Source organism: Diadema setosum, chromosome 7, assembly GCF_964275005.1.
Source record: "Diadema setosum chromosome 7, eeDiaSeto1, whole genome shotgun sequence".
Classification (NCBI taxonomy): domain Eukaryota; kingdom Metazoa; phylum Echinodermata; class Echinoidea; order Diadematoida; family Diadematidae; genus Diadema; species Diadema setosum.
This window is the reverse complement of record NC_092691.1, coordinates 41,981,219-41,995,658: the sequence shown is the minus strand read 5'-3', so window position 1 is coordinate 41,995,658 and position 14,440 is coordinate 41,981,219. Positions and strand designations below refer to the sequence as shown.

The 14,440-nt window shown below is 37.7% G+C and overlaps 1 protein-coding gene across 1 annotated transcript; it reads right to left on the bottom strand.

Moving 5' to 3' along the window:
- Positions 1–794: 794 nt before the first annotated feature.
- On the bottom strand, positions 795–9,595 carry LOC140230867 (alpha-methylacyl-CoA racemase-like). The gene is made up of 5 exons (XM_072311011.1): positions 9,342–9,595; positions 8,635–8,778; positions 6,589–6,749; positions 1,938–2,124; positions 795–1,207 (listed from the first exon to the last, which is right to left on the bottom strand). Exons 1-5 carry the CDS (start codon positions 9,586–9,588, stop codon positions 795–797), a joined length of 1,152 nt encoding a protein of 383 aa, XP_072167112.1. The 5' UTR covers positions 9,589–9,595.
- Positions 9,596–14,440: the final 4,845 nt, after the last annotated feature.

Below are 14,440 nucleotides of genomic sequence, written 5' to 3'. Positions count from 1 at the left end.
TGACCTCAAGATGTTTGAGATCTGGCAAAGTTGACTGAACTTCCTGTCAGCCTGCCATTTTGACCAGGTCATACTCATAGACCTGACAAAATTTTATGTTTTTTGGACTTCATTTTTCCATAATTGTAAGCTACAATATAGGTAAGTGAGAAACACAACATTTAGGAGACCTCTGCATGCTTAACTTATCGAGATATTCCAGGTACAAGTGTACAACCTGAATTCATTCAATAAAAAGTACTAAAAATCAAAGAAATATTCATTACAAAATAACTGCCTTTACTGTAATGAGTCCAAATGTGATTTGCATGTAATGTCATTAATACATCTATGAGACTTGTCATGATACTGATTTTTATCTGTAAAGGAATCTTTGTGAGTTGTTAATTTAACACTAGTTCGCATACGACTTAATTATAATCATCACAAATCTAAGGTGAATTAACTTATCTTGTCTGTAAAGTCAAACACTAAGTGAATCACATAAGTTACATGTTTATGCACTAAAAGCACTATTATCATCCTCAGAGGATGATAATTACTGCCATTCATAGAATGTCTGATTTAATCAGTCATCTATCATCACTCTAATATCCTCATCATCCAAATCTACCCTGTCCTTACTGCAAACAGCATCATCCCGTCATCAGTAATGTGGCATCAGACACCATCAGATCCATCATCATCTGCATTGCCATGGTGATCTACCTCATTACTTGGTACAAGTCATACAGAGTAACTATGTTTGCATAGAATCATAGAAAGACATCAAAAGCTGCGTCCTGATTTTGTCATCATAATTTGGAGGAGACCTGACCTATCTCTGCTGCCCCACTAGCAATCAACTTCTCGATGTCCTCCTGGCTATAACCCACCTCAGCCAGCACAGTCTGGGTGTCTTGGCCGATCTCTGGCTGTGCCATGGAAGTGGGCATAGCAGGGGTGCGGCTGAGTATGGGAGCAGGGGTCGGCTCATGTGCCCCTTTAGTGTTCTTGAGGAAGTTTCCCATGACCTTATTCTGTGGGTGCTCAGCTGCCTCATCCCGTGTCAGGACCGGAGTAACACAGGCATCCGTGTTGCTAAAGATGCGAGTCCACTCTGCCTGGGTCTTGGTGACAAAAATACGAGCAAAGGTCTGTTTCATGTGAGGCCAATCCTCCTTACTCATCTGGAATGGCAGGTCATTATCCTCTGACAGTCCAAGACCTAAGGGCATTCAAATGGGAAAAGACAACAGGAGAAACAAAAAGGAAATCCTTGTAGTCAACAGTAAACTGTCAAAACTGGTTACAACGTACAATGGCTCGCTTTGGAAAATGTCACTTTCCACTTTTGAATATACAATGTAAACAAGTAAACCATTATCTTAATGAAGATATATTATATTTCATGACAACAGAGTCATACAAGCAGAAAGTAAATTCAACACCATAATATAAAGCCATGAAGGTTTAATCATATATTCGGTGCTGAAGATATAAAAAGAAATAACCTATGCCACATAGTTGACAGTGTAAATTCATGTTTTCTTGCTCTAGTGAAATTGTAATATGACACCAGCTTATCACAGACCATGTATACATACATGTACAAGAATCGAATTACCGACTGGTTTTGGATGTATGGCATGACTGCTAAAGTTGTTTTGTAAAATCTGTCATTATGAAGTGATAATATTGTCTGCTCTGAAATTGCACAAAATTTAAAGTCTTAAATTTTTCCCATGACATAAAGTGATTTTCCAAAACTATACCTAGGATTTAGCAATTTCAGTATGCTTCCATGCCATTGCAAAAATCCACAGGAGTCAAAGTGTAGTGAATGATTCACTCTAGCTATAATACATAAAACTGCAAGAATAGAAATCCTTGAATCAGTTACTACTGAAATATTTCCAAACTTTATTGCTTCTTCTGTCAAACTCAGGAAAATGTACCTTGTAAGAACTGCATATAAAACTGTGGCTCTAGGGCACCAACTGCCATGAATTTGCCATCCAGAGTACGGTAGGTTTCATAGAATGGGGCCCCTGTATCAAGGAGATTTGAACCTCTGTCCTCTCCACACACACCAAGGTCACGCCCCATCCACAACCAGGAGCTGACATATGCTGTACCACTCACCTGTACACAAAGGATGGAGTCAACAGGTACAGTTTGTAAATACATGTTCAGCAGTACAGCCATCTATGAATTTGTGTACAAATTGGTACTTCTCAGAAAATGCAGTACTGTAAAAGTGGAAATTTTCGCGGTGTTGAAATTTTCGCACATTTCGCACAACGAGAAGCTAGCGCAAAAATAAAAGCACGCGAATATTTTTGCGTGCCATATGTTCCAGTATTTGATGTCTTGATTCAGCGGAATTAAAAACACGCGAAGGTCTTCTGACACGGCCAAGCTCGAAAAATTAGTCGCGCGAAAATATCCACTTTTACAGTATATTAAAAAATTACTGTTTGTAAGTATATATCCACTCATCCACTGTAATCCTTGTCATTTCTTCCCAAGAATAAACATACAAGGTATCTGTACTTCTGCTTTGAAAACATTTAATGCAAAGATGATATTTTACTGACATATTTCAATTCACTGATACCATCTTAACATATGTTGCTCATAACAACAAACAACCCAAGGCTTGCCTGCAGTTGCCAAAATTATTGTATAGTTGATCTAATGCTTAAAAACTGGATTCCACGTAGTACATAAAATTTAAATAAGTTTGAATGGGTGAAAGAGTTTGTTACAAGATTTAAAAAAAAAAAAATATATATATATATATAATATCTGTGAATTTGAATCACTAGTAAATCAGCTTGTTGGAATTACATAATTCTCCTTAGTAACAACACAAATGTCAATATTCATGTTTGGGCTTAGGGTGCTTCAACTCAGTATACCATTCATTTACAGTAGATCATCTCAGTACATGCTAATAGGGCAGCCTATCCCTCTAGAGTACTCATCTTCTCAGTCATACACTATGCAGCACAATGAACTGGGAGTCATGAACACACAGTATCAACCTTTGATCCTGAACTCAAATGGATTGCAAGGATAGCCTTGTTTTCAGAGATTAGTTATAAAGAAAATAAATCAACAGACATCAAGTAGGTTTAATGTCAAAGCATATGTGTATTTGCCTATTCAAAAAACAAAAACAAAAAACAAAAACATGCCATGTGAACATTGTCATTCAGCTCCTTCTATCATCTCCTTCCATCATCTCAACCATTCATCCTAACAAGATATTGTTAGGATCACTCTAAGAACTATGATCAGATATATGCAATCACCCGAAATTATAAATATTACAGTCACTTCCAATAGTACAACGTCGTTGGGGCGACAACACATCTGAAATTTTGGTGAAAATGACATTTTTGGATTAATGGTCAGATAATCAGGTAAGTGATGTCTTGTCCAAATCCTAGCTGTCTAACCTCCAAAGTGAAGCCACCAAGGCATGTTAAAGGAAAGGCTCTTCCATTTGATACAGTGCTTTGGCTGCCATGTGTTTTTGCCCTCCTGAAAATTAGACATTTTGCAGATACGACGTCTTGTCGCCCCAGTGACAGTGATCAAGAAATACATACTACAGTCAAACTCGGATACCTCGAATTCGTCGGGACTGAAGAAAATGGTTCGACGTACGCGAATTTCGAGGTACGCGTACGTCGAATTTTCTTCGACTTATCCGATGTTTATCGATGTTCGACGTTTATCGATGTTCCACATGGTGTCTGTTATAGTGCCTACTGATTGTTTGCATGCTTGTCAATTTGAATTGAATCAACTTTTATATGAATGAATTGAGTGAAAATCGGAAATGAAATCAAAATTTCAGAAATAAAGATTTTGGTGGCCCGATCGCGCCAGCAAAAAAAAAAAAAAAAAAATCGGATGTTCGCCTTTACTTTTGAAAATGAACAGCGGTAACAATCCGCTACGTAAGATGCTAAAATAAATGTCAGGGGTTTGCGTTTAATTGTGGAAATGAATGACGGCAATATTCGACTCGGTATGATACTAAAATAAATGTCGGATGTTTGCTCATACTTTTGGAAATGAATAACGATAAGACTCAGCCCCGTATGGTGCTAAAACTAATGTTAGATAATTATTTGATTTTGCGTTCGGAAATGAATAAGGATAACATTCGGCTCCGGAAGACGCTGAAATAAATGTCGAATTTTTGCTATGACGTTCGGAAATGAAAAACAATAACATTCAACTCCGTACGATGGTTAAATAAATGTCGGATGTTTCCTTATACTTTCGAAAGTAAATAGCAATAGCATTCGGCTCCGGAAGATGCTAAGATAGATGTCAGATGATCGTTTTTATGTTCGGAAGAAAATAGCAGTAATATTCTGCTCCATCATGTCCATATGATGCTAAAATAACTGTCTGATGTTTGCTTTTAAATTTCGAAATGAATAACAGTAACATTCAGCTGCGTTTAATGGTAAAATTAATGTTTGATGTTTGCTTTGACGTTCGGAAAAGAGTAACAATAATATTCAACTCCTGACAATGATGAAATAAATGCTGGATGTTTGCTTTTACGTTCGAAAGTAAATTGCAATAACATTTAGCTCCGGAAGATGCTAAAATAAATGTCGAATGTTTGCGTTGATGTTCTGAAGTGAATAACAATAATATTCAACTCCGTACGCTGATAAAATAAATGCCGGATGTGTGCTTTTACGTTCAAAAGTAAATGTCAATAGCATTCAGCTCCGGAAGATGCTAATCATGTCGAATGATTGCTTTTACGTTTGGCATGTTTGGAAGTGAACAGCAGTAACATTCTGCCCCATACGATGATAAAAAAATATTGGATATTTGCTACGGTACATTTCGAAATAAATATCAGTAACATTCAGCTGTACGTTTCATGGTCCAAAATGTCTGATGTCTGCCTTTACGTTCAAAAATGAAAAACAGTAACATTCGGCTCCATGCGATGATAAAATAATTGTCAGATGATTCATTTCACTTTCGGAAGTGGACAGCAGTAACATTCGGCTCCGTTCGATAATGAAATATATGTCGGATGTTTGAAATGAATAACGATAATATTCTGCTCCGTACGATGCAAGAATAAATTTAACATTTGGAAATGATTAATGGTATTAATCCGCTCAGTTAGATGCTAAAACAAATAGCGGATGTTTGCTTTCACGTTTGGAAATGGATTAGGATAGTATTCAGCTCCGTAAGATTTTAAAATGAATGTCGGTTGTTTGCTTTTACATTTAAAAATGAATAACGGTAACTTTCGGCTTTTTACAATGCTAAAACAAATGTCGGATGCTAACAAATGTCAGCAAATGCTCCCATTTTCTCATTTCAAACGTAAGTTTTGACCTCAATATAATGGGCATCAACTTTTTAAATAATCTCTACGCCTATTTGTCAAATCTTTACACACAGAGTAAGATGATTGAATTTTCTATTCATTTGTTTTAGACATGGGCATCTGTATCACTTCAATAATGCTTAATATTAATTTGTCTCTGTTTAGTAGGACCGATTTAATTTTTATAATGTTTTTCCTGATTTTTTTTTTTTTTTTTTTTGTTACCAGATTTTACTTTCGACCACCAGAAAATAAAAATCAATGATATTGGTGGCCCGATAAAACTTATAAGTGCGGAGCCCTGTGTATTCTATTCTTCATTGTGATCGGCCTTTACTTCCAGATTTTCATAATCGCATTGCTGGGGAAAAAAAAAAAAAGGTTTCAGTGCTTGCGTTCTCGGGGAAGTAAACTTCGTGAAAGGCAAAAAAAAAATAGTTTAAAAAAAGGCACTACGAGGGAGATTGATGTTTAGACAGTGGAGCGTGATTAATGGCAAAGATATAACTGTCAACGTAAGCAGGTGCGCCCCGACGGTTGAGAAATCTACGCGCACGGTATGACTGTCTCGATCAAAAATCAAAACACAGTGGTTAAAGAAAAGCAAATGATGGGGCAGCGCGTAGTGCTATCGTAAAGCACTCCATTGGCACGGGTGCTATGTGCATACCATGTACGTGTGTTGGTAGGTGTTGGGGATTTTCCTTGTCAGCTGTGTATCGGGTATTTCTTCTTGGGCGCGCGATTGTTCTGGTCTCAGAATATTTACAATCGAGTGTGAAAACATTTGTGACCATGTCTTCGCTGTCCACGCGCGCTTAATCGGAGATGCCGAGTGATGTTTGCAATTTCGATTCGAGCAACATGCTGGGAAAAACAATAAGTTAATTAAGATCGGGACATTGGATTTCCCTTCGAGGTAACCGAACTTCGAGTTATCTTTTTCGAGCTACGCGAATTTTAATACACGGAAACTCCATAGGAACAATCGGGACTTTCATTTTGCCCCCGAGGTAAGTGATATTCGGCTTATCCGACGTCGAGGTATCCGAGTTTGACTGTACATCTAAATCATCTATAAGTGTTAATATTATCTATCATGCAACAATGAATGAGCAGAGCTAAGACAACCAACGATTACAGGTGTATCACTGAACAAACTAAGACCTTGTGATTGGTCAAGGCCAGACACTTTTTGTACATATTGGTGTATGACATACCAAATTAGCATCAATGACCTGTCCTAGTCCTGACTTTGTCCTCTCAAAGAGAGCCATAAGGATACCCATGGCACACATGAGACCACCTCCAGCAAAGTCTGCAATGAGGTTCAGTGGTGGGGCTGGGTTTTCCCCCTTTCTTCCCAACAGTGACAGAACTCCTGAAGAGAAAACACAAGACAAAACAATGTGATTTAAAATCCTGGAAACAAAAAGATACATACACAGCATGTATATGCGCTGAACTGGTGGAGTTCTTTTAAATGCTGGCCTCCTATCATACATTCAATTTCTACAAAGTCTCTCCTGTGCAAACTGTATAGCTATACTATAATTATACACAAAATATCATTTGAATATTAATTAATACATACATTATCTACATGTACATAGTGTGTATATTCACTTTAGACAAATCACCCCTGCTATGATTTGAACTACCTAAATATGCAGGAAAGCACACAAGTCAACTTGACAACCCCAGTTCATTATCATGCGAGAAGCTGTTCGTAAGGATGAAACCCAAGTATCCTCTGCTACGTAACCTAGTCCTCAGACACTACTGGTTGTCGGTGATAGGGTATATTTGATAGTACAGAAATTTTGATCTCTTTTTTTTTTTTTTTTGTAAAATTTTTTTTGGGGGGGCACTATTTAAGAAAACCAAATCAAAACTAGAGAAGCACTCTGAGAGTACAGATCTCCACCAAGCAGCTCATTTCCACCACTGATCTATCTTGTTCTTCCATAGAGATCATTGATTTCCACCCATCCCATGCATGCTGAAAGTCACCCAATTTTCCAATAGTAGTTACATCATCAACTTCCAGCTGCGCGGCGTGCCTTGCCCTAGCAGAAACTAGAGCATGCACTTTAGTGTGTGTATGCAAACCTCAAAATATGTGCAGCTTGAACTCCCAAGTTCATTAACCCTACCTGCCTAAATATTGAAAATCCTTCATAAAATCCATAAAAATTCTCAGATCACTACCAAAATTAAATCATATGTTCCTTGTGTCATTCTTAACTTTTCCTGTAAGTTTCATCCAAATCCCTTTACAACTTTTTGAGTTATTTGGCGCACGGATAAACAAACAAACAAACAAACGCCAATGAAAATATAACCTCCTCCCTTGGCGGAGGTAACAAATAAAGTTAATCTATGACATTAACTAAGAGTGATGTCACATAATATCTAGCTGTGATGCCACATAATCTTTGCAAGATTGGAATTCCATTATGATCACTAGTATACATGAGGAGTATATCATTATTTATAATGTTGAGGAATTTGTTGAAGAATATTGCAAAATGAAGAAATGTCAATTTTTCATAAGGAATATATTTTTGCTTAATTCCCATCATATTTTCAATATGTGACCCTACATCACAAATCCTCCAAAAAGTCTTTAGACAAAGATATTTAGTTATTGAAAGTTTCTGAAAGAGCAGACTCTTTTAGCTTTAATATGACTCATACATGTAAGTCCACATCAATGGACTTCCGTATCTCATCCAAAGAATGGAAAGAAAGTAATGGTACATCCTTTTGAAAGGTGTTAACTGAGAAAAGAGGCTTTGAAGTTTAGGGTCTATTCAAGTGCTTAACCTCACCCAGTGGTGATTTGTGCAATGAATGGGATGAACAGAGAAAACAAATCTCCATAACATTTACTTCAAATAGTAATATTCAATTAAGCTGAACTTTTGCACGTCCATTAGATACATGGCAATAATATCATCCTTTCAAAAGTTATTAAAGTTGAAAATGAAAAGGGTCAAAAATATAATACATAATCACCCAAACTGGAAAAAAGAGCATTTCAGAAAAAGTGCAAATCAGACAATTTCTAGTTTGTCTTATGATCCTAAACTTGAAAATTATACACAAGAAATACTACTCCCATATGAAAATGAAAGATTGACAAGGTTGATCCATGTCACCTACCAGTAACCCTCCTGAATTCCCAGAGTGCATGTAAGCTTCTCCTGTAATAATCCTCTTGTCACAAACAGTGTAGGATTAAGTATCAATACAATAAGTACCTGACATGGACACATAGTTGATGTCATGTCCTGCCATTTTATTCCAGGGACCATCTTGCCCAAAGCCGCTCAGCCTGGCATAGATCAGCCTTGGGTTTTCCTTCATCATGATAGCTGGCCCCAGACCCATCCTTTCCATTACACCTGAGAGCAGAGCAAGAAATGAGCAAATTCAAATCTGGTCCATTGTGGATTCAGATCATTACTGAGACAGATCAAGATCACAGGACAGTACCAATGTCAACAATCTTATCATTCACAATCAGCAGATTTTTACCTTAGTGAGGCTTTAATCAACAATGCTACAGGCTTCTTCACACTGTTATCAATTTCATCATTCACATTTTCGGTTTCTTCAATTGGCCAAATCTTTCAAAAAAATTATGCTATACACAGGATAATTCCTGATTATCAAGCGAAAAACATTTTAGAGAAGTTAGCATGTAAGTCTCTTTATCTTGTTATTTTACTACGAAAAATTGTTACAGTCACAGGGAGAAGAAAAACAGAATCAGAAAAGGAACACTTGATGTCAGATGTAAACAGTGTGTTGTGAGGTATTACTAAAAACATATTCAATACAAGGATATTGCATCGTACACTCTAGTATCAAATCTTTCAATGGATCGCTACGGAATAGAGAGATGGTCTACGTATAGTCTGTAGTGTACAGCAGGGAAAAAGGTGCCACCTGAAGGCATTGGTACCTGGTCTGAAAGGTTCAATGAGGACATCTGCATCTTTGCTGACTCTCTTGAAAGCCTCCAATCCTTCCGGCATCTTGAGGTCTAGGGCCACCGACAATTTGCCACGGGCAAGACGGTCACTGGCCAACATCTGCTGGACACGGTCAACACGGATGACCTTTGCCCCAAAGTCTGCTAGGATCATTCCAGCATGAGGGGCTGGGGCCAGACCAGCGATCTCTATCACCTTGACTCCTTTCAGGGCCATGTCTGTCTGTCTGTACAAAGCAGTTCTAAGAATAAAATGACAAACATACCTGTATCAGTATGACATCTTTTTTCCTTTTTTTTTATGAATTCAATCTAAATCTTATATAGTGAAAGAATTTATAAAGATGACACGAGAGATGGGGAAAGACCAGCACTTACAGTATGGCTCCAATTTCATTTCACCTACTTTAGTCGTTATACTAGGATAAAGAAGCAAAACATGCACTGCGGTACTAAACAGAATTATGAGAAATCAAGATTAAGAAGACGCAGTGTTCATATTGTTAAATCAAACGTTAGAAAAGCACAAGTTAATTGTAGCAGATTAAACTACCTGATGTTGTTGTTTCCCTACAAAAATCGGGGGGGGGGGGGGGCGGACATAGACACTGCTGAAATTCAAGTGCTACAAACAATCAACTATGATGCCTCTGCTGCTCATGCAATCAACAGTGTATAACTGCCAGACATACACATGTATGGCCCTTCATTTACAATTATATGCAGCTCAGTGATCTTGACCACAAACCAACAATTGACCTTTATCATTGAAAAAGGTATCCAGATAGATGTACATATCTGTTGTTTGAATTGAGATATTATCTTTCCTTATCAGCTTTTCTATTTGCTACATATGCACTTTGATATACTGCCATATCTAACACACTGTATTGTTGTACATGAAACAGTAATATAGATGGGATAATTTATTCAGGCTTTGATCCTTGAATTTTATGAGTTTTTTACCAATCAATATCTTTAATATGCTCACTTTGAATAAGAATGTACATTGAATAAACATCAATATTTCTTTTTGTTCCAAAAGAGCACTATATAGTGCGCAACATTCATTAAAACAATGGGAAGTCATAAAACATGTGAGCTTCATTGAACAATTGTCACTCCTCAAGGTCAACTACACTCATAGAGAGCAAGTATGATAAATAGGGACAAGTTACATTCAGTTTAGTTTATACAATAAATCATAAACTAATATAAAAATACAATACAAAGTAACATCCATGGGTAAATCATTATTATCCATGTGAATATACCAGAGAAATAGGAGGCTAAAAGACAGTGAGAAACTTGCAAGACATTAGTCCTGGCATATTACAAAGTCATTGTTACTTGGTTGTTCATGTTACAATGATAAAAACAATCAGTAGAGAATTGATACAAACGATACAATTCATAACACCCCCACCTTACATGGACGAGTTACAATACATACAATATACATTAGCCTTTGTCCCAGATTGCTGACTATTCTATCATAAACTGTGTGCTCCATGGAGTTTACGTTCAGATTTTATTGAACTAATCTCACACAGAAATACATTGTACTTAAAAATTGACAATATATTTGTGATAAGCAGTCAGATTGTAACAGAGATCAGAACCCTTTCAGGCACTATAACAATATTTTCAGTTTGTATACTGCTCTACAATATATAACCACTGCAAGAATCTCTGATAATGTGTGAATAAGAGACTGTAAATACTTTAATATTGTTGAAAATATAACATACACAAAAAGTGCTTAAACAGTGGAAATATGTGACTGGATTTACCATATCATACTCAATATTTCCAGTGAAATTTGTCTAACCTCAGTAAGACATGATACTAAATGAAATGTGACCTAGCAGCACAAAACCAACAAAAAGTAGCCAGTCATGGATTTTTAGTTAAGGGTAGATTCGGAAAGAGCAGACTCTAAGCTTTAAAATGATGTATAGCTCAACTGAAATGGACTCTCCTAACCTATCTAAATGTTGGAAACAAAGCACACACTCTGGAAAAGCGTGAACCAAGAAAAGAGGCTCTGAAGTACAGGCCTATTCAAGCACTTTAATATAATCTTTACCAAACCGTGCTAGCTGTGAATGAATGGAACAAAAAACAGGATGTAAATCACTGGAGCAACAACAAAGAAGAGATTACCAGATTAGGCTTGAATTAAAGATGCTCTATTAACACATTTTGTCTATGATTAATGCCAACTTTCAAAGCAGTAGCATTATCTCTCCAAAAGTTACTAGACTTGAAAGTGAAGAGTGTGCAAAGGGTTATAAAGAAATGAAAAGTGGCTTCTAGGACATACCTAATATCACTATTCTATCTTTTTTTTTTAATGGTTGTAGAAAAACTGCGGAAAATGCACATTCCCATTCACTTTATGATCCCAAACTTCAGAGAAATGTAGAAGGGTAGCTCTTTCAGAAAATATGAAAAACCCAATATTGACTTGGTTGACCCGTTTCATCTTTTTTTGAGTCCTTGCATAAAATCAAGGAGTGCGATTTTTGTTCGTTTTGTGATGCACGGTCACAAATAATCTTGAACCGTATCTGGCCCTACATAAATGTAGAAGGCAAGGGACTCTCAGAATGGCTTCTAACAGGAACAATCAACAGCAGGACAAATCCTGGCTCTTAAAGCAGAATACTTGAAGAAGTGTGAGATAGGAGAGTTGATCACATTCATGGATTTCAAGCAGGGTGATGATAGCATCCACCCAGGACAGTTTCTTGAGTTTCTTCATGCTTATGGTATTTCTGACGGACTAATTCACACTATCGGTGCCACTTACATCAAGATGCATGCTATGGTCCACTTTAAAACACTAAATGAGGAGACACATTTAAACCCTTTTCTGTTCATTGAAGCCCTTCACCATGCTTTGAGGTTTGCCATCAATGGCAAGGAGGAGAAAATTGAGTTTACACTGGTGCCCCATCAAAGCCACCATGTTCTATATCATACATGCAATGATGCACGAGACTTTGTCTGATCGTAAAGCAAAGCAGCAACTGAAGTCTGTAGCATCAGAGGCCTTCAAAGCAGGAAAGAAAACGTTCTTCCAGCACTGCAAGCTTTTCATCGATGGAGTGAAATACAAGAATCCAAATGCTGGCCCCCAAGCGGAAGAGGAAGGAGCCACCAAGGAGATAGTGAAGGATAGTGATGGCTATTGTCAGTTAAACATTGGCTGCTGGAATGTTGGTGGTTGGTCTGATTTATGTTTATTGAGGAAAACCATTTTAGCGAAGTGTGATTTTTATATCATTTATTGAGGGGAAATTCATCTTGCTAAAAGTCCAACAATCCAATCCAAGTTGCAATGATGACTAGCCTTAGCTTTGCAAACAATTGAGGAGGCATGGGAGCTGCTCCTGGTAGTAGAAAAAGACATTAAAAAAGTAGAAAAAAAGACAAGAAGACTGGTCTACACCTCAATGCCAAGAAGACACAAGTGATGGCAAAAGACGCCACTTCCACAACCTCAGATGGTGCTGCACTCGAGATGAAGAACAACTTCAAGTATCTGGGCTCGTGGACTGCCTCGACAGAATTGGATCGGGATCAGATGTGGAACACCTTTCCCTTGCATAGTAAGAAGAAAGTGGAGAAGTCCCAGGATGACATACATTTTTAAAGCGGTGGCTTTTTGTTGTAAGCAAAAGTTGAGTCGGTGCGGCTGTATGAAGCAGAGACATGGACACTAACAGTCCAACAGGAGAAAGTATGTGATGGACAATGGAAGTGTTTCAGCCAAAATGTGTCCTAATGAAGTGGTTTTAAATGTTCCCAATATTAATGGTGAAAATAAAAACGACATATAATATGAATTTTGTTGCACTTACGCCAAGTTCCCACTGGTCAAAGCGGTTCCTAAATCAGGTGAGCACTGTACTACTACTCTCTACAATGTCAATGAATCACACTTAAATTGCCTGGTTATTACTTACAGAGGTACAGATCCTAGATATGTACTATTGTCTTGACATTTCACACTCTTACTTTAGGGCAATTCCGGCATATGGTGGAGTCTATGCATGTACTAGACAGAAAGATCCGTCTGTCCGGAGGACTCTTTTTATATTTTGTCATTTACGCTGTCCTCCGTAGACAGACGGAAGGTTGCAGTACCCATTGCTGTGTGGATGTTCTTAACCACTGTCTCTATGGAAAATTGGGTGAGGTACCTCACCATTCTCGATTGCGTCTTATTCACGGCCCTAGGTCGGCAAATTTAAGCTTGTATAGTGAAATTAGCTTTTTAAGAATACATTACACTCACCAGATTAATGAGTAATCCAACATTTTAATAGAATTTTCAACGTAAAACACAGCCTGTCGCGTCGTCACGTTCAAACTGCAGAAACATACACCATGAATCTATTAGCCAATCACATGCGAGGTAGTTTCTACGTGTTTGTTTTACTAAAACATGTACCTCGCATGTGATTGGCTTACAGATTCAAAATGGCGACTTACAGCTTGCGAACGGCGATGTTGCGATATCGATAAAATTTCTGCGCTATAACCGAGTTTATGTGAGTATTTCGATTGCACAATGTGAGAAATTTATCCCAAATATTGCTGCATAATGTGTCATGTCATGTCAAACTTGTTTGAATGTAAAAAAGCTGTCTGAAATTTGGTTTATCGTAACGTTTGATCTGTGCGCGACTGCTCCACACAGGAGCTGGGATCATTGACTTCGGTCTGTATACGGAGGGGGCGGAACATTCCCCGAGGGACAGATACAGACCGATCTTTCGGTCAATGCATGTACTGGCTTTTGTAGCTCATTGATGTACATTGGACAGGATTAGTCAAGTTTTGTTAACAATGAAGCTATGGAACAGTAAAGACATAAATTTACTGGCATAATCGTGATATAGTCCCCACCTCGGGTGTAACGTCACCGGTGGGGACTAATAGAATTCCCCTTGCACACAACTAGCTGTACATGTTACATGTATAAAATCTCCCTGTGTTAGTATGTTGCGCTTGTCTGCTCTCGTCTTGATTGGACACCTCAACGCGCACGGGAGTTC

Bases quoted from the DNA above. Each gene is read 5' to 3' on its own strand.
- LOC140230867 (XM_072311011.1), bottom strand. From the start codon at position 9,588: ATGGCCCTGAAAGGAGTCAAGGTGATAGAGATCGCTGGTCTGGCCCCA. The intron at 6,750-8,634 runs GTACTTATTGTA...TTTTCTCTTCAG, and splicing joins CAACTATGTGTCCATGTCAG to GAGTTCTGTCACTGTTGGGA. The intron at 2,125-6,588 runs GTATGTCATACA...CTTTGTGTACAG, and splicing joins AGGTCATTGATGCTAATTTG to GTGAGTGGTACAGCATATGT.